At 38.3% G+C, this 24,010-nt stretch overlaps 1 protein-coding gene across 1 annotated transcript in view; it reads left to right on the top strand.

The window, feature by feature from the left end:
* The window catches only part of pard6g (par-6 family cell polarity regulator gamma), a 60,262-nt gene that overhangs the window by 3,278 nt on the left and 32,974 nt on the right, over positions 1 to 24,010 (top strand). Inside the window, 1 exon segment of the mRNA NM_001017338.2 lies at positions 17,611 to 17,833. Coding sequence (NP_001017338.1) covers positions 17,611 to 17,833 — 223 coding nt within the window.

The raw sequence follows: 24,010 nt of genomic DNA, 5'->3' as shown, positions 1-24,010 counted from the left end.
AGTTATTCAGGTATTTGTGAAATTCAAATATGTAATATACAGGGACAAGTGTTGAGGTTCGGTTATATAATTAACAGGGTAACCTTTTCAGTTGGGATCCAGGATAAGATTGGAGTTCACATTTGTTGTACATAATTTTGGATTTTAATCAATGTTGTATCTCTGCTTTAACAGTAATAATCTGCAAGTGTTATATGAGGTGATGCACAATCAACAGCATAGCAGCCCATTCTCGGCCCTAATCCAGTGATCAAGGAGATTTTTTTTCCAATGGGAAACTGTACTCTATAATCATCTTGCAGAAATATGTTTAGTAGTTGGGAGGGGTATATGCTGCAAGAAGAGTCAAAGCCCTTTTAAAAAGTCACTACATTTTACATTTTCTTTAAGCTCAAAGGAAAGATACATTGTTGGCTTTGGAAAGGAGAATACACTGTACAGTTTATCTTCTGTTTATCTACCATTAAATAGTGTAATGTCATATTTTTTTCAAGAAGTAGTTATATTGTTATTTTTCACAATCACAATTCTGACAAGCACTTACTTTAAAGCAGGAGGTAACCTTACTTCCCCAGCCCTAGTTTCAATACAGTTGGGTAGTCCATACAGGGATGACTGCCACTTCTTATCAGGTATAACATAATGATGGTTGTTTTAGACGTGTCATCTTGTGTTTGGAAGGAATATCTGTGTGCAAGTTCTGCACATTCTGGAAAAAAAAGGATTTTTATTATGCATTATTGTGTTCCTCTGCAGTGGGGAACAATACAATAATGGCAGATTATGTAATAGAGAAGGCAAATGAGTATTGATTTGCAAGGTGTAAGTGCCACAATGTATAGCCATGAAATTAGAAGTGTTTCACAATGCTGTATGAGCAGCCATGCATGTGAACGTGAGTAAGTAATTATAATTCACAAGCAGGAAAGTCTGGTTTGTTTTTCTGACCTGAGGCAAGTCATCTCTTGCACCAATAAATTGCAATATATGTATTATGTTGGGCAGAGACTGCTTGGTAATATAGTGACTATGTGCAGATTAAACAATACATCCTCTTGGTTACCTTTGGTTTAGAAGGCTTCACCACATTCGGAATGACTGTACGTGCAGTAGAAACGGTGCATAAGTATTAATGGTGATACATTTAATTTAGCATTTTTTTAGAGCTTGCAAAAAAATGCTAAAAAAAAAAAAATCTTCCTATGAGTACTATTCTTTGTAAAGAATTATTTTAACAAACTGCGCCAGTGAAGTAATGCTCAGATAGCAACCCTATAATGGTCATAAACTGATATTTTTAGGAAGAAATCTAAAGCTTAGTATAGTAGACAAGATGGGATGTTTTCTTATAGCTGGTTACATGTCATATATGAATTTAGATTTTTCCACCTATTACATTTGCTTTGTTTGTGAACTCTTTATGATGCTTATGATAAGTGGGACACAAAAAAAGTATGGGTTTTGCTTATCTAAAGCAATCTCCATAATTTAACTGCTTGTATTTTATGTAAGAGTGCACAAATTATAGAAATATTATAAATAGAGTAGGCATGTGTAGCCTCAGATGGCTAATTATTAGTCCTTAAAACCCTGGCTGGTCAGTCTCGCAGGGCTCATGGAGTGTAAAGCTGGCCATACACGCACCGATAATATCATACGAAACCCCGGTGCGTGTATGGCGAGTCGACTGATATCACAGGAGGCTGCTGATATCGGTCGACTCGCCGATCGGCCAGGTTAAAAAATTTTGATCGGGCGTCATAGAAGGCGTCTGATCAAAATCTGCCTTCAGGGCTGAATCGGCAGAAGGAGGTAGAAATCCTATTGTTTCTACCTCCTTATTTGCCGTTTCAGCCCTAAACGGTTAGTGGCCGATTGTACGATCTTTCGTGTGACCGATGGTCGCACGAAAGATCGGAAATCGCCACGTGTGTGGCCACCTTTAATAGACATTGAGAGAGATCTGGGAACTTGACACATAGAAGTCTATGTGTCTAACCACACACACCTGCCTGGTCTGAGGTCTGTAACACTGCTGATACTGTGTTATGTGTGATTTCTTATTGCTGCTGGAAGCTGTTTTTGTTGTTCTTGTGAAAAAAACTTCCTTTTTTTATATTGCCGGCTGAATTATAACCATTTTTCTTTGAGGTTATATACTCCCTTGCTCTACATGAGCTCATTGAAAAGGGCTTATGCTGAACATACACTTTTTTTAAGTTGCTTAAAATTCTCCATTTGCCCTGTTTAGCTGTAATTAAACCAATTGTAAGAACAATGTTCAGCACAAGCTTTTTTTTACTGAACTGATATTGTACAAGTGGTATACAGCCTCTTTAAGTTTTGTTGCTAGTGTCATCCCTACAGTATTGCCCCCTTCTTCTTGTGCGGCAGTCAGTGCTGTGTGTTGGAATGCCTCATTGTGGTCCCTTGTGAATTGCTAATTGGGATCCTTGCAGTGATCTTAGACGACAATCCACTCAAAATAGACAATTCCTGCATGTGATTTAACAAAGTTTGCTGCTGTCAACCATGTGATGGACTCAATTATTTCTGCATTTATGCCATGCTCAAATAAAACCAGATAAAACTCCTTATCTCTGCCACTAGAGTACAACAAAATACATTTTAAACATTTTTTGTTGTACAGACTGCAAAATTGATAAGAAATGTGTTTTATAGATATATTGCTGCTTTCCATGAAGAGTCAGATTGTTTCCTGGCATCTTAGTGATAAAGTCATGTAGGCTTCAGAAGTGGGTTAACAAAACAATCCAGACAAGGGTTCTTAGGGGTTTAAAGAAAGCAGGGATAGCAATGAAAGGGGTTAAATAAACAACATGCTGTGTGTGCAATAAAAAAAGCTTTTAACTCTATCTGTGCCTTTCCATCTCCCATCTGAAACAGCCTGAAATAGGTGATTCATGAGATTTTGTTTAATCCAACAATAGATTTTAGATTTTGAAACTATTAAGGCCCCTGCCACATAGGACAGATTCTCAGCCTGCGGATAAACGCAGACAGAGAATTTGCCCCTACGCTGCAAAAAGCTTTTTTTGTATCACTGCATCGGTCCGGGTGCAGGCACATAAAGAGGATTTTAGTCCGTAACTGCTATCTTTTATTTGGAATAGGCTAAAATTGTTGATTCATGAGGTTTTATTTAATCCAATAATTTTAAATTCCAAAAGATTTTTGATTTTTAAACTCTAAGGGCCGTGACACACGGGGAAATTACTCGCCCCGCGACAAAGCTTTATTGTCATGGCGACTAATCTCCCCACAATGCCATCCCACCGGCTAGAATGTAAATCGCTGGTGGGATGGCATACGCGGCGCCGTGATTTGCCAATGTTGCCTTGAGAGGAAACTTCTGCAAATCACGGCGCCGCGTATGCCATCCCACCAGCGATTTACATTCTAGCCGGTGGGATGGTATTGTGGGGAGATTAGTCGACTAATCTCCCTGTGTGTCACGGCCCTAAGGCTGCTGCCACATAGGGTGGATTCTTGGCCTGATTTGCATTTATCCACAGGCTTATAATCTGCCTAGTGAGACAGGGGCCTAATTATCAAGGGCCTGTGTTTGCCTCTTGTATCAGTAAGTACAGTAGAACCCCCATTTAATGTTTTTCAGGGGACCAGAAAAAATCAGGGAAATAAGGGAAAACTTAAAATCAAGGAATGTAAAATTGAGGTTTCACTGTAATTGTAATGTATAGACCATAGCAATCCTACAGAATGTGTGTCATATGTTATGGCTTAATAATTTTTCCTAATTTTGCACTGGATATTGTGTAATTTAAGAGAGTTATCCACACAAAACTTGTTTTTTGCCCATTGAATGATAATGTAATTCTAACCAACTTTTCAATATCTGTGAATCAAAAAAATTATTTGTAAAAACAATTAGAATTGAAAAGAGTCTTTTTCCCTTTGTAATATCTGCACTGCTGGTTTCCGAAACAATGTAACAGAACAGAAACCAGCAGACTTGGAGGAGAAAGGACTTCTACTACATTGTTTGAAGAGCTGGATAAAAGAAAGGGATGCATAAATACTGCTTTTTAATTATAAAAAAATTACAAATCAATAAAAAATATTTTAAAAAAAATGTATGTATTGTAACGTTGCTTAGAATTACATTTTCTTACATTGTGAAAAATCATTGTTTGGGTTGGCTTCCCCTTTTAATAGAGATCAGGCAGATTTTTACCCATAAGGCTTAAAAGTCTTAACTAAGGATGGTTAGTGAATTTGGTTGTGTTAAAAAAAAGAAAATGTAGAAACTGATTAATTAAAGTTGCTTGTTTACAGCACAAGTGGAAAAGGACTGGTACATAGAAGAAGCCTTTAATCCACCTTTCACAGTGGTCCTAGTGGTTATGGTTGGTACATTAATCAGGATATATACTTTACTTAGTACAGCTTAATATGCATATTATAAACTGGTGTGTTGGTTGAAAAGGTTGCACAAAAGCACTGCTGTAGATCTGGCTGCCATATTACATTATACAGGCAGTCACTGCCCTGATGGCAGTTTGATTGGGGAAGTAAGATAGTGACTTAGAAAGGTCATTCTGGCCTGACTGCTTGACATGAAACAGAACTTATATATTGGCATTACCTTTAACCAGTCCCACATCAGAACGTGCATTGTTTAGTTTACAGTCATGCCTTGATAAGCTTGGTGGCTCCCATAAATCTGGCATTCTCTACCACCATATTGTAGGTTAGAGCAAGCCTGTGGTATGAATCCAGACCTCCAAAGAATTTATTAAAAACCCCTAGCTCGCTCAAGAGCATGGCCCATGAACATGTGGAATATCCACTAATAGCCTACTCGACAGCACTGTTAAGTTAAATGTGAAAATGTCCTTCAGTGTAAAAATGTTTTGCACAAGACATTGATCTTAAAACAGAAGAGAAGCTTACAAAACTGTTGCGTTTAATCCTGTTTTATCAAATACAGTAAATCTCTTGTGGTTTTTGTAAACATGTTTTGCACATGTTTGCTCATTACAGATAATTTAGAGGATTTAATTTTGACAGCTACATAAAATCATTAAAATATTTAACTAGCTTCATGTCATTACTGTTGGAGTCTAGTTTTGTTTTATTTTTTTAATTTATATCTCTTCATTATTGGAGATCATTTCACGTGAATAATAGCAAGGCTTGCGCTTTATGCATAGGTTAAACAACTGTTCCTTGGGCTTTGGTACCATAAACCTAGGTGGTGATTATAAGAAGCTGTGTAGGCTATGGCAATTATACAATAACACACTGTTTCTTTACTCTCTGCTATTTACAATGTAGGAGGAGAAGAGCATTGCTGTGGAAATAGCTGCTGCACTGTCTGAGCATTTGTTTTGCTTCTGTTTAATATAGTAATATTAATTATACTTTATAAAGAATTGTACTGTTCCTGCCCTGGTTTTATACAATGTGCTGGTATCCTTGATGGTAGCAAATTATATAACAGATTGTTTTGCTATTTTTGGACCAAGCATTTTTAACTCACGCTGATATTTTATTTGCCTGATGGGCAGCATGTATTCTTCCCAATTTAGCCATCATTACAGGCTTGGAAGAGAGGTTGCATATTAATTTTATATATTGATTATATTTACATTTATAACTTTAATTTACAGTACTACAGAATGCTGTAATTTCTGCAGTGGCTTCTGTAAAAGTTGATAGCATGAACAACCAATTGAGAATAATGATTTTATGTTGTAAAAGTCTCTAGTGTAAGCAAGAGAAGATATAAGAATACAGATGGGTCAATTTCATGCAAGGAAGACCCCATGCTTTAGGGACCACCACCTCAAAATTGCTATGCTGACACTGAAATAATAATTTCATTTAATTAAATTCACCTTAAAATTATTTTGTATTTAAATAAATATGGCAGAAATATTGGACTACATAAACCCAGATATTATTTTAAATAGACAACCAGAAAATGCTGCTGATTGGTTGCTGTAGATCAGGGATCACTAACCTTTTTTTTACCCATGAGACACATTTAAATGTAAAAAGAGTTGGAGAGGAACACAAGCATGAAAACAGTTCCTGGGGTGCCAGATAAGGGCAGTCATTGCCTATTTGGAAGTCCCTATGGGCACTGGCAGCCTAAAGAAGGCTCTGTTTGGCAGTACATCTGGTTCTTATTCAACCAAAACTTGCCTCCAAGCCAGGAATCTAAAATTAAGCACTGCCAAGGGAGCAACATCCAACGGGTTGGTGAGCAACAAGTTAGTCAACCACTGGTTGGGGATCACTGCAATAGATGATACCAACTAAGCTTTCATGTAGGTGTGTACAGAATTAATTACATTTTGGTCCCTGTTTATCCACTAAGATCATTGTATTTTAAACAGAATAAATGTTCTGCAGATGTATGCCCTATAGCCTTTTTAGAACATCAATAGCTGCCCTCATGACTACCCAGCAACTTATTAATATCAAATGTATTACAGCTTATGAAGCAAAGCAAAGTTAATTAAAAAAAAATACCAAAACGCACACAAAAATTACTATTCAAAATGTCACTTTTGCAAAGACAATAATTGATTTCAGGAGAGCACAACCATGCCTGTTTTTATAACCTTATAACCACCTGAAAAATGACAGGCATCAACAGCACAGCCTTCATAAGTTTTTATTTAGTTTATATTATAAAGCAGTGCTGTCCAACTTCTGTGGTGCCGAGGGCCGGAATTTCTCTAGCATATATAGTGGAGGGCCGCTACCGGAAGCCAGTTTTGACTACTTCTCTTTTTAAACTGCACCCACCCAAGACCATGCCCACATTAATGGTGGTAGCGCAGCAAAAACCCAAATGGTTGGTGCCCACTGCAGGGATATCAACCATCATTCATATGTGAGAATTATATTAAGACACACCCTTAAATCCATATGCCTCCTCCTCCCCTGTGGATAGAACAGCAACCCCCCAGCACATAATTACACACCTTAGGGACCATTTAATGGCTATTTCCAACTACTTACAAACTCCCAGAACAAACATCTGCCAGGTTCACCTCCTACAGGCAGCAGAGAGAGCATGGCACACAGGCAGCATAGGACAGGCAGAGTATGGCACACACAGGCAGCATAGGGCAGGCAGAGTATGGCACACACAGGAGTACTGCCTTATGCTGCCTGTGTGTGCCATACTCTGTCTGCCCTATGCAGACTGTGTGTGTCATATGCTGCCTGTATATGTCATACTCGGCCTGCCCTATGATGACTGTGTGTGCCATACTCTGCCCTATGCTGCCTGTGTATGCCATACACAGTACATACAGTGACACAATGCTGGCACTGTTCCTACAGTCTGTCTGTAGGTGTGAAGAAGTGAACAATGTGGGTGATTACAGCCTGAGCCTGAGGTGTGAACAATGCAGGGATTAAAAAGTGTGAACAGTACAGGGAATACATGTTTAAACAATACTGGGGAATTACAGCCTGAATCTGAGGTGTGAAAAATGCAGAGGTCCCTTTAATATCAAAACTGATACCATACCATCCCATGCATTCTGTATAAGAGATCCTATACCTGTAGTAAAAAAAAAATGTATTGTATTGAAGTTATCAGAACTACAGAATTAGAAACAGTTATGCATGTTATCAGGAACCATTTAACCAGGACCTCTTAGCTTTGGTATTCAGTATTTGCTGTTGGAGGGACTCGGGGAGGGGGTTCTTCTTTTTTTTTTTTTAAAAAAAAAAACAAAACAAAAAAACAAAACAAACCAGGCTGCAGGCTCTATTAGCTCACTCCTCTGTTGGGGGAAACAATACTGGGATGATATGCACCCTTTAACATTAATGCCTGTATACTGTATGAATATAATATAAACACACACAAAAGAGCGGATTGATCAATGCATGGTTTTCCAAGAAATTTCATCCAGGAAGGGAGGTGCCAGCCTATGACAAATATGACTAGATGTACATAGTTTGGACCACTTTACCTTGAAGTGCTATGGTGGCTTGGCAAGTTTATGAAACCCCTGTTTTTAAAAATGCATGCACTTTCACAGATTACTAATAAAACAAGGACCTGGGAATATGCATTGATCAAAAAGCCTCTTTTGTATGGTTGTTGTAATATTGGCCTGGTCAGTTGTACTTCCATTGTACTTTTACTTATATTTTGTTTAGCCTCCCTTAACCCATTTTGTATATATACAGAATATAAACAATTACAGATTAGATTACATTTATTTTTTATATTAATATGAAATTGGGTAAAATATATCACAATTTGGTACTAATTAACGTGACTGTATAACAGAAGAAGAAGATGAAAGAAGTGCAAGAATAGAAAAAAAGAGTAAGGGTGAGGTCAAATGAAGAGTCTATCCGCTTCTCTTAGCCATGCGCTTTTCTGCCAGGCTGAGAGAAGTGGATCTGCTTCTGTACGCAGAGCAGAGGTCGGCCTGGAAAACATTCGCTTTTAGGGCTCTGGCACATGGGGATATTAGTCGCCCGCGACAAATCTCCCTTGTCACGGGCGACTAATCTCCCCGAGTTGCCATGACCCGCCTCTTTTTCGGCGATTTCGGGAAATCGCGCCGCCGCGTATGCCATCCCGCCGGCGACTTACATGTTCGCAGGTGGGATGGCGGGTCATGGCAACTCGGGGAGATTAGTCGCCTGCGAACAGGGAGTTTTGTCGTGGGCGACTAATCTCCCCGTGTGCCAGAGCCCTTACACGAATCGGATATATACGCTTTGTCTGACCTTGCCCCAGGCCCAGATTTGTGGTGAGGCCACAAAGGCCCAGGCCTGAGGGGCAAATTTTAGGGGCAGCATTCAGCTCGGCTGCAATTAAAATTTCTCATATACGGAGCACTGGGGACAAGATGCATAGTGTGTTCTGTCCTCAGTGTTCTGTATGTCAGTGAAAAAGGATGCACGTGTGTGCAATCCTAAGAGGGGGTTGGCGGCAGGGGGTGAATATTGGGGGCAGCCTCTGGGTGCATTTAACAGAAATCTGGCGCTACCTTGCCCTAAGTAAGAAAAGAATAGAGATGCAAAAAACTGCCCCCATTAAAAATGCAAGTTCAATCTAAACATTTGCTTTACTGAGATTGGTCATTGCTGTTAATTATTTGAATGTATCAGTTTTTAGACATACAACTTGTAGGGTGAGATATGCGGACACAAAAGATGTCTTCCAAAATTTCCCATGAAAGTTCTGCAGTATGGCAGCTTCTACATACAAAATATGCTTACAAATGAGTTCCTTGTGCAGTACACCCCCCCCAAACATCTGCTCTCTGAGAAATATTTCTGTCGGGCCATATTTCATTATGTTTCCCCCCTTCATTTCTCTAACAGCTGCTCAGCAGCAGAGATAAATACCAGGGTTTGAATGGTAGCATTGATTTGTGTTACACCTGAGCCAACAGTATATCATCTAGTTGTCCTGGATATTAGGTTGTACTTTTCTGGCTAAAATCTGTAGATAGATAATGGTCAACCAGCATGACCAACCTAAACTTAATCCTTTGTTCCCATGATATGATTAAAACTTGAATTTCTTTTGGTTAGTTTGCACTTGACATTTCATTCAGTGACATTCAGTAAATCCCAAACTTAAAATAGCAAGACTTAAGCTGGCCATACACGCACCGATACTATCGTACGATATTCGGTGCGTGTATGGCATGTCGACGAGTCGACCGATATCGCTGGAAGCTGCTGATATCGGACGACTCGCCGATCGGGCAGGTTAGAAAATTTTGATCGGGCGCCTGACCAAAATCTGCCATCAGGGCTGAATCGGCAGAAGGAGGTAGAAATCCTATTGTTTCTAGCTCCTTATCTGCTGTTATCGATGGTCGCACGAAACATTGTTAGATTGCCACGTGTATGGTAAGCTTAAGATGATAAGTACTGTGGTCAGGGCAATCATATCACCGTTGCAAGGTAGACATCCCTTTTGAAACATATACAGTAAAACCTCAATTTATAAACCCTGATTTTAAGTTTTTACAACATTTTTGTGGTCCCACCGATATATTAATTCATAATATATTTCCCTAATTTGACATTTTCCCAGATTGTACAGCATTTTTTTTCTGGTCCCCTGAAATGTGGGTTCTTTTGTAGGTGTAGATACATTTCTAAAAATGTAAAAGCTGTATACCAGTGAACATGGCACACTAAGCTTGTGTCCATCTCCGTTACGTAACCTACAGGTCAGAACCCTTGCTATTTAGGGTGGGTGTCTATGAGACCCTATAATACAGTGCCATTTATTGTCATAATAGAACATAGTAATTAAAGCAAGCTGCGTAATATAAATTTGCTTTATATGCTATAACTAGGTTCGGAAGTAGAGAGACCTTTGGCTGTCTCACATTGTAGGAAAGCTCATGGCAGCAGGACGTACTGTTACTGTCCAGAGCTTGCCAGTATGCCTGGTGTTGAGCAGTGGACACTGACACATAAGTATTTCCAGAGCAAACTGTGAGCGCTGCTCAGAGACTCCCCTGTAGTGTTTCCCAGTGCGTCACACAGCTTATGGTTTTGGGGGAGCCAGCAGGATACTTTTAAAGTCTCTCTTATGAAATGTCTGATGCCCCAGTTGATTCTCTGCTTCAGCATCTTTCTAAAAATAAGCACCTTTAGTCAATACATGTTCAAAATGTCTGCAAATATTTGGAAGAAACCTTTGTTGTGAATGGGCTTTATGTTCTATAGTTGGAGAAATGGTGCGTTAGATATCGCCATTGATTATAACGTGCATACTGGTTTCCTGCAAGCCGTTCCTGCTTTATTGTCCTATACAAAAGAGAATACCTACTCATAGATGTCATCTAAACATAAACTACCTATAAATATCGCTTGGATATGCAAACAGACATTTTACATCCTGGTCCTATTTGTTCCCATAAGAACTGGAACATCACATGCTTCATTTTATAAACATCCCTGCAAATAATATGTATGATGGCTTGTTTCAACTAGTTCTGTTAACTCTTTGGCGCCAGTGGTATCTTTAGTGTGATTCTTAGCCCTGTAAATGTATATATTAAACTAACTTGGCAGAAACCTTGGAAAAAATCAGAACTGTAGTTTACTCTCAAATCCCTTGTTGTCAATTTAATGTTATTAAGCAGTAAACCTTATTTGTATTGGCATAGTTTAGTTTAGCAGGTCAGCACACGTATTCATGGCATAGTATTATTAGCACTTTCGCTAAAAATGGCTACACACATTGTACAACCAACCAGCGGTGTAACTTCCCGGGCCCTCCCGCAGAAAAATCCTCTTATGGGGCCTGGCATGACCAGTCACACCTTCTGGCCCGACCGCTATATTTAAAGGTAGTTGAAGAGATGTGGAGGGAGGGACTATAGTACAGCGGAACCTGCAGTCTGGGCCCCCCTGATGCCCTGTCCTCCAGGTGTATACGTAGTTACACCACTGCAACCAACTGTTTTTTAAATATTTCCAATTTACAGCTTAATTTAGGTCACAACTAAAGTGAAAGTAAAAGTGTTTTCAAAACAAATATATAATATACTGTTAACATTTGTGTTTTCTTCCTAAGATAAGGCTTGTAGTGGCCATATTTATCCAGGGTAATATTGTCATCTGTTTATGTTGGAACTTGTCATAAAGAGTTATGGCTCCATTTATATTAATTACAGAAGAGTGTATGTGGTTATAGATGAGGCGCAATTTCTGTGTTTCTTTTTCTTTTCATTGCCAAACATGTATTTAAGACCCCTAATCGCCTTTCCCCTGAAACAACCTTCTAGATAAAGTGGTAATTACATTTTTTTAATGTGTTCATGTGGCTGAAATAGGAAAGGTTAATAAAAAAAAATTAGTAACTTGTTGTAGTGGCCTACGATATATTTCAAATAAAGGAAAAAATATGACTGAGTTAAAATGTTGAAGCCAACTGGGAAGAAGCAGTTAACATGCAGTCAAACATGATCACAATCCCAGTGGCAGTAGGCACATTTCATTAAAGAAAAGTAGAGAACAATTGTGACCAATGCACCATGGGATGATGATGTGCTTATGATGTAACATCATTTTGGGATTATGTTTCCTTTGTGTTTTAGCATTGTCATGGTTCTTTTTTTTTTTTTTTTGCCATTATAACATTTTCACTTGGGTCATTCCAGAAATTCATTGTTCTCTCTGTAAAAAGCAAAAGGAAAGAAAATGACTCATTTTACAGTTGCTGGTTTAAATGTAATTTGTAGAAGCAGTTGAAATGATACACAATATTTGCTTAGCCCTATTTAGTTCTAACACTGTAGCAGAAGTCATTTTCATTTAGCCGGATTCTGCTACATTGTTTCAGGAATCAAAACAGCAGAGCAGAGAATATAAAAAGCCAGGCAGATAATACAGGTATAAGATCCATTATCTAGAAAGGTCTGAATTACAGGAAGGCCATCTACCATAGACTTCATTATAAGCAAATAATATCTTTTTTTTCTGTAATAATTAAACAGTAACTTGTACTTGATCCTAACTAAGCTATAATTGATCCCTATTAAAGGCAAAACAATCCTACTGAATTTAATTAATGTTTACCTGATTTTAGCTCAACATCCCCTTTAATCACTCACTCCTATATTTATATACAGGGATCAGAATTGGTCTTACTGTTTTTCCATGTGAAACATCAATAAGTTGAGCATTATGTGTTGCAAAATATCTCCAGAATCGCATCCTTGCCTCAGTATTTTCCTCTAGCTGTGGAAGCGACAACCTTGTGCATGACTGGATATTAAATGCTTAATTGCACCCACATCTGTTTTCAGTTAGTACGCTATATTCCCTTTAGATATAATGGACAGGGCAGGAACTAGGGGTACGGAGAAGAGGCACATACCTATTCTGCCTGCTTACCCCTAGTTCTGGTCTTTTTTTTTAATCACGGACCCACACCAACATTGCACCCAATACAAGACTTGCTGAGGAAACGACTGGGGTGGAGAGGGGTCTTCGAACAATCAGGATGGCGACTTGCCATGGGTGACCTTAAACTTAAGCTTGGCACTGATAAGGGATAATGTAATAAAAGGGTGCAATATCTGCCCTTGTCTAGTAACCCATTGCAACCCCTGTAATGATTGCTTTCAAAGAGGTGATTTGTGAATATTTCTTACTGGTTGCTATATGTTGCTAGACCTTTGAAGATTTTACACTTTTTATTACTTCCTAAAGGCCACATAAGCATCTACTCTTGCTAATAGTAATAGTATCTGTTTTGCTCCACTTGAGATTTGAAGATACTTCATAAAATTGAATTCTAAAGTGTATCATGACTTTATTTATGGATAAGTTAGGTGTTTAACCCTTTCTTTAGTCTGAATCACAAGTTTTAGGGCAAACCACAATCTGGCACTGAATAGTGTGTAACCAAGATTAAGTGAATTTACAGTTCGACCTGTTGGTATCACATTGTCAGTGTTATTGGTCCTGTGATATACATTGCCTACAGGGTTAAACAACAGGGTTTGCTTTATGCGGTTATTTGAACAGTGTTATACTATTCATCCTTTTATTAAGAAGTTGTGTATTACTCACTTGTGATCTCTTTTGTTAGGGAAAATCCTCCAGCCCAGCTCTAGGCTACTTACACAGACAACCTGAGTTACAAACTAGCTTACCATTTACTGCTTTTCTTTCTTTCATCTAGTAAGTTATATTAAGGAAAGCAAATATTGGACCTAAATACGCAAAGGTTGGGTAGTGGAAAAATAAGAACAAATGCTGATGCTGCAGGATAAAATGTCTGAATGAAATTAATCTTTCTTCCGGTGGGTGGGTTGTTTATTATGAGCAAGAATGTGCTCACATGCTCAGCCTGTGATGTACTATAAAAGTGTTGTAGAGGGATGCTATGCATATCTGTATTTACCACACCCTCATCTTGTGCCTTCTGGCACCCTACCCCATGCACACAGTGTGCACTATTTCATTTCAGTGAAATGCATTCTGCATGTTTTCCCTCCACCCTTCTTCTGTATTGTTTGTTAATTGTTGTTTTTTCTGGCAAGCATTTCATATAATGTTTCTTATGAATGCTGCATTGCAGGCAGAGCTGTATTTTGCGAGTTCAGGTAGGGCAACTACCAATGCCTTGGCACAGTGATCCCCAACATGTTGCTCACCAACACCTTGGATGTTGCTCTCAGTTCCCCCAAACCAGGTAGTTTATTTTTGAATTCCTGACTTGGTGGCAAGTTTTGGTTGAATTAAAACATGATTTACAACCAAATAAAGCCTCTTGTAAGCTGATAGTGTGCATAGAGGCTACCCAATAGCCAATTTCAGTCCTTATTTGGCACCTCCGTGAACTTGTATGAAGCTTGTGTTGCTCTCCAAGTCTTTTTACATTTGACTGTGGCTCATGAGTAAGCAAGGTTTGGGGCCCCTGCCTTAGGAGAACAGTGGTTAGGGAGATTAGAATGATAAGTTAGTATAGTAGGCTAAGGAAGGTGGTAGTAGGCCAGGATGGTGGCAGTTACACTTTAGAAGTGTTGGCCAACCTGATGCATTTCCATGTTGACCTACCAGCAGTCTTAGTTCATGTTGAGTTGCCAATGTGTGCCTTGGCAACTCCAAAATGACAATAAATGTATACATTTAAATAAAGTGTCCATTAAAAGTCTGTTTTTCTTTGCTTTCTTCATCTTCAGTCAGATGTAGTTGCAGCTTCCTTCGTTGATGATTCTAGTGTGCATGGGCTCACAGACTTAAATTCATACTTGCCATACTTACTGAAATCCACAGGCCAGTGCATACTACCTTGATGCAGACCTGTCAGCTCACACTGATTCTTCAGGACCCACCCTGAATTAACCCACAGTTGCCCTCATTTCTAACCCCTCATTTCAAAAGTATTGAAAATCTAAAAGTGCTCTAAAACAGAGCAGGGAACATCATCAGGGGTCATGGTCAGGTGTATGACCAGGTGTAGCTAAGGCAGCCCTGATGTAAAAAATTTTGTGAAATGGTGTCTTTAGTGGCGTTGGCTTTTTTGTTAATTATAATGTAAACTGATAGCAGTGTGAAGCCACACTTTGTTATGAAGCAGGCATATATGAACCAGTATAGGTACTGTCTAGGCCACTTCACCCAGAGTTGGCTGCTTAAAGGGACAGTAACACAAAAAAATGAAAGTGTATAAAAGTAATTACCATATAATGTAATGCTGCCCTGTACTGGTACAACTGGTGTGTTTTCCTTAAAAAGACTACTATAGTTTATATAAATAAAGCTTCTGTGTAGCCACGGGGGCAGCCATTTACAGGAGAAAAGGCACAGGTTACTTAGCAGATAACAGTTAAAACCCCATTATATTCTACAAAGCTTATCTGTTATCTGCTATGTGCCTGTGCCTTTTCTCCTTTTTCCCAGCTTCAATAGCTGCCCCCGTGTTGACATAGCAGCTCATTTATATAAACTATAGTAGCGTTTCTGTTGAAAACTTACCAGTTTTACCAGCGCAGGGCAACTGTACATTATATTTTAATTGCTTTAAAACACTTTAATTTTTTGGTGTTACTGTTCCTTTAATGGTCTCTGTATATGGCTAAAATAATAGCCTCTCTGATTGATTTCTCATCAGAGTTCATATATTAATCAAAAAGGCTGTAGAAATATCTTTCAAGGACCAATCTGGATTGTGGATGCACTCCTTTCTCGACACTTCTGTATCTGGTCCCTTATGTGATTCCATCATTGCATTTGTCCACTTCATGGTGAGGTCATGCAAAGATCTAAATAAGACTAAAACAAAATGAAGGATATTTGATGGTTATACAGCTTCATTCTGTAGCAAAATGGCAAGGCAAGCTTTCCTCTCAATTTATTTGTTGGTGTAATAAATTAGTGTAATTGTAAAATGCAATATAATTGAATGTTTCTCAGTAATCTGTGTTTGTAGTAGGTGTTTTCTTGTGAATTGCTTTTACAACCTAGTAGTAAGGAGTTGTAAATAACACAGGCTAGTAAAATGGTGCTACCCCTCCCTTTTCCAGTAAAAAAAAAAACAAAACAAAAAACAGAATTGCAGATTGTAGGGAATCCTAACAGCACCATCCTGTTTTTGGAGGAGGTTCCTCGATTTTAAGTCTTTATTACTATCTAATTAAATGTCAGTTTGCAAGTTATTGCTGGAAAATTGCAAAGGCATCTTTGAAAAATGAGTATGCCAGGGTTTGATGAAACATTCTGTACATGTGGTGCTGTGAAAAGAAACATAACAAAGCCTGCAAGTTACTGCATCAGGGAGAACTGAAGAATGACTTGCATGTTCTATGAATGCATTATTTTATTGTTATTATTCTTTATTACTTTATTGTTCTTTTTTCCACTGGCACACTCAATGACCCTTTTACCTTAACATTCAGTAGTGGGGAACTCTTGGAATGAATTTCTATACATTGCAGTGGAAATTGCCATGACCCACGTGGTGCAGAAATACTGGCTACTGAATTTGATTGCCATTGTAGTGAATGGGATATGTTTATCTTCTGTGGAACAAGATGCATGATCGATTGTCAGCAACAGAAGCTGTGGCCTCTGGCTTCATCCTCTCCAATTTTGCCTGTAACTTATAGAATCTGGGTAGCTCATTCAGGATTGGTACCTTTGGACCTGTGGTCCAAACAAGGGGATCTAAGAGGAAGTAATGAGGAAGTGCAGCAGCAGTGCTCTTTTCCACATATGCGGATGCCCCAAACACACACTAAGAGAGGTCATAGGCAGATGAAATTTAGTCTGGACAGACAGTATCAGATGTTTGGGCTCTATGTTAGGAATCAGACAAATTGCCCAACCAAATCAGGGCATGTATGGCTGATGCAGGCAGCAATTAGGGTACGAGAATTGTCTTTATTATCTGTTCAAGGTAGGGTGGTTGTTGTAGTAAGGGTACAAACATCCACTTGCTAGGCACCCTGACTGCAGGCCATGGCAGATTTGCTCTTGTCCTAAAAATGCATTTTTTTAGGCCGATCTCTGCTCCGTTTAGTTTCACTCAGGCCATTTCTGCCAGCTACACAAATCTGTAGACAAGAAAATGCAGATGAAGAGAACTGGGTCCTACTTGACATGTGACTTTGCCTTTACTGTTATTTAGCTTAGTGCAAAATAGAATGCAGATATACTGGCATCTCAATTCATTGTGGTGGTTCGAAGCTGAGCAGAGGTCATATACTGATTTTACCCACCTTGTTCTTCGTGAAACAGAAAGTACTGCTTTTATTCTAGCTCCCTTTTTAGGAAGCTTTGATGCTGTATGGAAAGGGCATTTAAAGAGAAAAAAAATCTTTGCTAAGTTTAAGGTCAGTGGAAATCTGTCATGTCCTAAAAAAGTCACTGGCTGGTGATAACCAGTGTGTGTTGTCTATAGCCCAAGTTTGAAGTGTTTCTCTTCCAGATCAAGACTAGTCTTCACTGCCATAACATTACAAAAAGCATCCAGGCTGCTGTTCAAAATTGTACTTTTTAATAAGTCCATGTTTAATTCTAACATTTACAAAAGAAATGTGTCTAGTTATTTATTCTGTTCTGAAACTTTTTTTTGTTGTTGTTGTTCTTTTGCAGTATGGGGCCGAGTTTAGAAGGTTCTCTCTTAACCGCTACAAACCAGGAACATTTGATGAGTTCTACAACCTTATTCTTCACATTCATCACATCTCCAGCATGGACGTCATGCTTGGGTATGCGGATGTTCATGGAGACCTTCTCCCTATTAACAACAATGAAAATTTCTTCAAAGCTGTTTCTAGTGCAAACCCACTCCTCCGAGTATTTATTCAAAAGCAAGGTAATGTACGGATTCCATATAATTTTAGTATAGTGGATAAAAAATATATATTTAACTTTGAATATTATTAGGATACTACCGACATGGTAGATTCTCAGCCTGCAAACAAACACAGGCGGAGAATCTGCCCCTACGCTCTGAAATGCTTCTCGATGTGCCTGCACCTATTGTGTTGGCCCGGGGCAGGCACACAGAGTGGATTTTAGCGGTAAGCAACATTCTGCTGGAAACTTTGAGGGTATTGTTGTAGTGGCCTTTTAGGTCAGCTGTTCTGCTGAATGAATATTCTACTTGTGAGACCTGACTCATAGCTGGGCTGGTTCATTGCTCAGGTACCTTGAGGTGTCGCGGAGACACCCATGTATAATAATCATGCATAAAGTAACCGCGCACCAGATAATTTACTGATTTTATATTCTCCAATCACAATTAAGTCCTTGCTTCTACCAGTACTTTTTTAAATATTGTCAATTACATTCGAGATTTTCTGCAGATAGAAGCAATATGTTCATATAGCAGATGTTATTTAAGTGTCTGTAAAACGGGAAATTATCAATAAGGTGATAATTATAAATATAAGTAAGTCTATAAGTCTATATTTTGAGCAGTGCCCAAGATCAGACCAAGCTGAGTCCTAAGATGGATAAAACTGGGCAGATAATAGTCAGTTGGTCAAACTGGCAAATGTGCGAATAATCCAAAATTGGATCAGAATCTGTATGCAAATATATTTCAAAGTGGACATATTGGTAAAATCCAATCAGCCAATGAGCTCATCAGCATAAGTATACATTTAGAGATCAAAAGGATTATTTGAGGCAAGATGTACCTATCTTTAGTCATTATGTCCAGTACTTATACTGTGCTCACTCAAAAATTGTACTCTGTGTCATATGGTATGTAATCCACATCCAGTTGTATAATATTTTTAGGTTATTGTTTTTTTTGCTTTTAATGATTAATACCAGTACCAGCTTTATACTGCATGAAAAACGTTTCCCATAAATTTTGCCATTGTCTTTTTTATCTTTAACCCCTTTTGTTGTTTCCTTAAAAAGTCCCCATTTTATAAAGGGATCTATAACTTTTTGGCTTCCAAAAAAGGCTGTAAATTGCAGTAAATGTTGTTGAGAGAGACATTTCTGTTGAGAGCTGATTCTTGGTTGTAAATATAAAGTTTTATAGGTGCTTAATAGTTAAGGCTAAAAAATGGCACACACCCATTCAGCCTTTTGTTTCATATAACAGTTGGAAAACCTTTTGTGTGCAGTTTTATATGCAATAAAAAAGATGTTGCAGTCAGGGTAGATTAATACATTATTGATTGACTTGCCAGTTTACTGTTTGACCGCAAACACCTGATTGGTTGTTGTGGGTTACAGGTTCTGGAAGGAACTGTACCTGTTATCAAACTGACCATAGTTTTGCATCAGTGCATTTTATATTGTGCTGTTTATACTCGAGGCTGATGCAACAGTGTGCAGTGAATATAATAATGTCTTCATAAAAAAGCAGGTTTTTGGTTTTTTTTTATTTGAAAAAAGTACCACCCTCAAGCTAATATTAAAAGTGTTCAACACACAAAGTTTGCAATTTAATAAACAGCAGAATAAACATTATTGCCATTGCAGAATACAAGTATTTATTATTTTGTATTCTGTTATGCCATTTATTATACTGCGCCTTAAGAAAATATGAAGCTTGTGAACTTCAGTTGCGCAGTGTGCCTGAAGTAGAGAACAATGCCAGTCTTTCGTCTATTTCTCCCAAATCTCCTTTCTCCAACTTTTATGGCTAATGGGGTAAGGGGCACTTTCAGACAATTGAAAAGTACCTTAAATTGTTTAGTGCTCTTCAACCTAAAGGTGCTCACCAGACACAGCGTATTCTTGAGAAGCCAAAAAACACTTGCACAAATATGCCCCAAAGCTTGAAAAAACTTCTACTTTTGCCTGCACTGGGAAGCATTCAATATGCTCAGGTGCAGGCACATGTAGCTGTGCCCGAACGTATTCAGTGCTTCCCGGTGCAGGGACAGGTTTTTTCTAAGCGTAGGGGTCATGGAACTAATGGCAAACGTAAAACGTTTGCTGGGAATATGCTCCTGGGCTGCAGAAATCTTCTACTTGTGCCTGTACCCGGAAGCATTGAATGCACTCTAGTGCAGACACAAGCACCATATTTCTGCCTGAAAATGTTTGCATATGCAGTTTAAGGCAGAAATACACTCCATGTGCCTGCACCATAGTGTATTCAGTGTTTCCGGGTGCTGGCGCAGGTAGGAGATATTTACAGTAGCGGGGCGTATTCTTGCTGAGAATATGCAACGTGTGGCATTAGCCTTAGCGCAGATAAAATACCGCTTACACATCTGATGCATCTCATATCTCCATTCACCCTTTGATGCCTGTCAGTTAGTGTGTGCAATCTTTTTATGCAAAAATACAATGATAAAAAGTACATTATCTGTAAAGTGGATTTTTTCTTATATAATACGCAAATAAATCTAAACTAGCCTATCATCGGTAGCTTGCCAAGAGTAAGCAAATGCTTAGCAAATTCTTGTAAACTTGCCAACTCTTTTCTCATCCTCCTGTGCAGAGTAAAGTAGGTTTAGCTGTCCGTATGTTATCACCTTTTATTTACTGCTATATATTCTGTGCCAGAAGAGAAATGACGGGTGGAAGCTAATAGTGATTGTCCCCCTGTGAGACCCTGGCAGCGAGTGGGAGCTATGATGTGTCTGTGACTGGGCATTGTACCATAGTTCCCATATTCATTTGCTTTTTCTGGCTGCACATAATCAACAGACAAAGGTCAACAAGCAGCTTTACCATTATTTCCCCTCTTGCAATGGCTTTTTCTTTTGCTTTCTTATTTCAGATCAATTGACAGTAGTGTAAGCAATATTTATTTACCCTTGCTCATTTTGTGTGTTGCTGAAACACCGCTTTCAAGAAAGAAGATGCAAGCTGCCACATGTATTGGTGCTGTTGCCTTCTTGTGTGCCATCTTAATCTTGGTATCTGTTATAAGTGGCCTCTTGCAAATGGCCACAAGCATAGTCTTTGGGTCATCAGCATTATTTGTTGCATTCCCTAAAGCTGGTGAATAAGAAAATTATATATATGTATATATGTTCAATGTTGACAAGTGCAAAGTTATGCACTTTGGTAGAAATAATATAAACACGAACTATCTACTGAATGGTAGTGTGTTGGGGGCATCCTTAATGGAGAAGGATCTAGGGGTTTTTGTAGATCGCAAGTTGTCTAATTCCAGGCAGTGTCATTCTGTGGCTACTAAAGCAAATAAAGTGCTGTCTTGTATAAAAAAAAGGGCATTGACTCAAGGGATGAGAACATATTTTTGCCTCTTTATAGGTCCCTGGTAAGGCCTTACCTTGAGTATGCAGTGCAGTTTTGGGCTCCAGTCCTTAAGAAGGATATTAATGAGCTGGAGAGAGTGCAGAGACATGCAACTAAACTGGTAAAGGGGATGGAAGATTTAAGCTATGAGGTTAGACTGTATCAGCGCACCAGAGGTCACCCCTATAGATTAGAGGAATGGAGCTTCCATTTTAAGCAGCGTAGGTGGTTTTTCACGGTGAGGGCAGTGAGGCTGTGGAATGCCCTTCCTAGTGATGTGGTAATGGCAGATTCTGTTAATGCCTTTAAGAGGGGCCTGGATGAGTTTTTGAACAATCAGAATATCCAAGGCTATTGTGATACTAATATCTACAGTTAGTATTACTGGTTGTATATATAGTTTATGTATGTGAGTGTATAGATTGGTTAGTATAGGTTGTGTGCTGGGTTTACTCGGATGGGTTGAACTTGATGGACAATGGTCTTTTTTTCAACCCTATGTAACTATGTAACTATATATTATATATATATATTATATATATTTTGGGTACCCTATGGGGTAGTTTTATCAAAATGTTAGATTAGAGCTCACCGCAGAACATTCACCCACTTTCTATGCATTGCCATAGGATTTTTAAAGCTTTTTTTATTATTGGGTGAAAGTTAGAGTTCTGCATTTGATAAACATGCTTCTAAAAATCCTATAGGAATGAATAGAAAGTGAGTGAATTTTTGTGGTAAACTGTAATCTCACTTTTTGATAAATTTGCCCCTATATGTCTGTGTATGTATGTATGTATGCATGTATTTATGTATGTATGTATGTATGTATATTTTTATTTATAAAGGGCTACTTATGTACGCAGCGCTGTACAGTAGAATACATTAATACAAACAGGGGGTTAATAAGATAATAGATAAATACAAAGTTTAACAATAAATACAAATAAATACAAGATACAGTTACAGTTGCAATAAGTTAAGAGTCAAAGACACAAGAGGATTGAGGTCCCTGCCCCGTAGAGCTTACAATCTATATATGTGCCATATTAACAGAATATTACTATCTGCCTCAATTTGCTGCATACATTTTAGTAAGTGATCTATGTACCTAACCCTACTTTTATCGCCATATGAAGGGTCTGCTTAATTGCCGATTCTGTGATTTATGGTACACTGGCATAAATGAGCATGGAAATTGATATTTAAACCATTGGCCCTTTTTTATACTAACTTTGAAGATTGTACATTATTTTATCTCTGACCTCCTGTCTGTTATCCAAGCTCCTTAAAGGGGATCTATACCCAGAAAATGAGTTCATGTAAACCTTGAATGGTCCTTGCACTTTTGAAGTTTAAATTAATTTTCTATTTTTAGTGTTTCCCGAGACTTTAGTGGTTTTGGAGTGCTGTATTTCCTAAGCTATCACCTACTCAAGGTACAAAAAAAGTGTAATGAAGTACTTGATTTGCTTTGACTGCCAGTGTAATTTATAGAATCTTCATGCAGTGTAGTTGGATCATAATGTACAGACATTGTCAGGTGTAAAAATCCCATAATACTGGCTAAATTAAAATTAATTTTCAAGCACCTCCATAGTGATGAAAGGGGGTGTCATTAATTCTTTGGATCACCCTAAAAATACTGCTGTGTTGTAACTCCTTAAACTTTCATAAATTTATGCAACCACCATAGGAACACAGAGGAATTGATGCAAACAGCTGGCTCGTCCAGTAATGCCTGATTTGTACTCTAGACAATAATCATACACTTTTGTGGTGCTTATGGATGTTGGCATGTACTGTTATGGAATACAATTGGTGGTTCTTCCAAATGTTTTGCCTTAATAGAGTGCTGCTTTATGATTATACTAGTTTATTGCATCCGTTGGCGTTTTCTAGACACCCCCTCCAATGATGTGCTGCAGCTATATTGGATCTAATGACGTGCAGAGTTACTGGATGTACATTTTCCGTGTTTATAGCTTTTTATAGATTGTTTTATTTTATTATAATGTGCTACATCTAATGTAATGCCTAGAGAAATACTTGGCATCTCAGACTGGCTTTTAACTGGCTGCAATATTTCATAGTATATTTAGGGTGAATGTAATTGATATTATACCATTTTGATCCCAATTTATTGGTTTCCTGCTTTAATTGCCTAACAAAGGGTGATGAAGCTTTCTGGCTGTTGGATAGCGGTATTCTTTTTTCCAGGGCTTGTGTGCAAGTGAACATCTGTAATAACAAAGACAGGCTTGTTTCACCTCTCTTCTGCCGCAGCCTAACAAAAACCAAATTGTTGGAGGGAACTAGAGTTCTGCATACTCCAGCACTTACACTAACATTTGGAATGTATTTATGTTCATGCTCCCTTTCTTATTATTATTACTAAAAGAAATAGTATAAAAACAGAATTTCATATAAGCTCCTGTTTCCCCCCTGTAAAATTCTTTTGCAATTAACTGGTCTGTAACAATTTTGGAATTTCACATTAGTGTCACTTTGTTTTTCTTTTCTTTCCCTCTCATTATTCTGCTGTTGCTGCCAATACATCAGCCCTTTTAAGGTCCTGACCCAAAGGTCAATACCCTATACTTAATAATCTTATAATCTCTTGTAAGTTCCCCTGCTGACAGCAGGTCACTGGTGTGCATGTTTTCACTAATTAATGGAATGGCTGGTTCCAGTTTCAGGTCTGGGTTGTCAGGTTTTTGGGAAATGTGCATAAACGATATTTCAGATTCCTTCATTAAATTTAAAGCAAACTTAAAATATTTTATTTGAAGAAGGGATAAAAACAAAC

Source organism: Xenopus tropicalis, chromosome 6 (genome assembly GCF_000004195.4).
Source record: "Xenopus tropicalis strain Nigerian chromosome 6, UCB_Xtro_10.0, whole genome shotgun sequence".
NCBI classification, from domain to species: Eukaryota; Metazoa; Chordata; class Amphibia; order Anura; family Pipidae; genus Xenopus; species Xenopus tropicalis.
The sequence above is the reverse complement of the archived record's forward strand: the minus strand, read 5'-3'. Positions and strand labels throughout refer to the sequence as shown.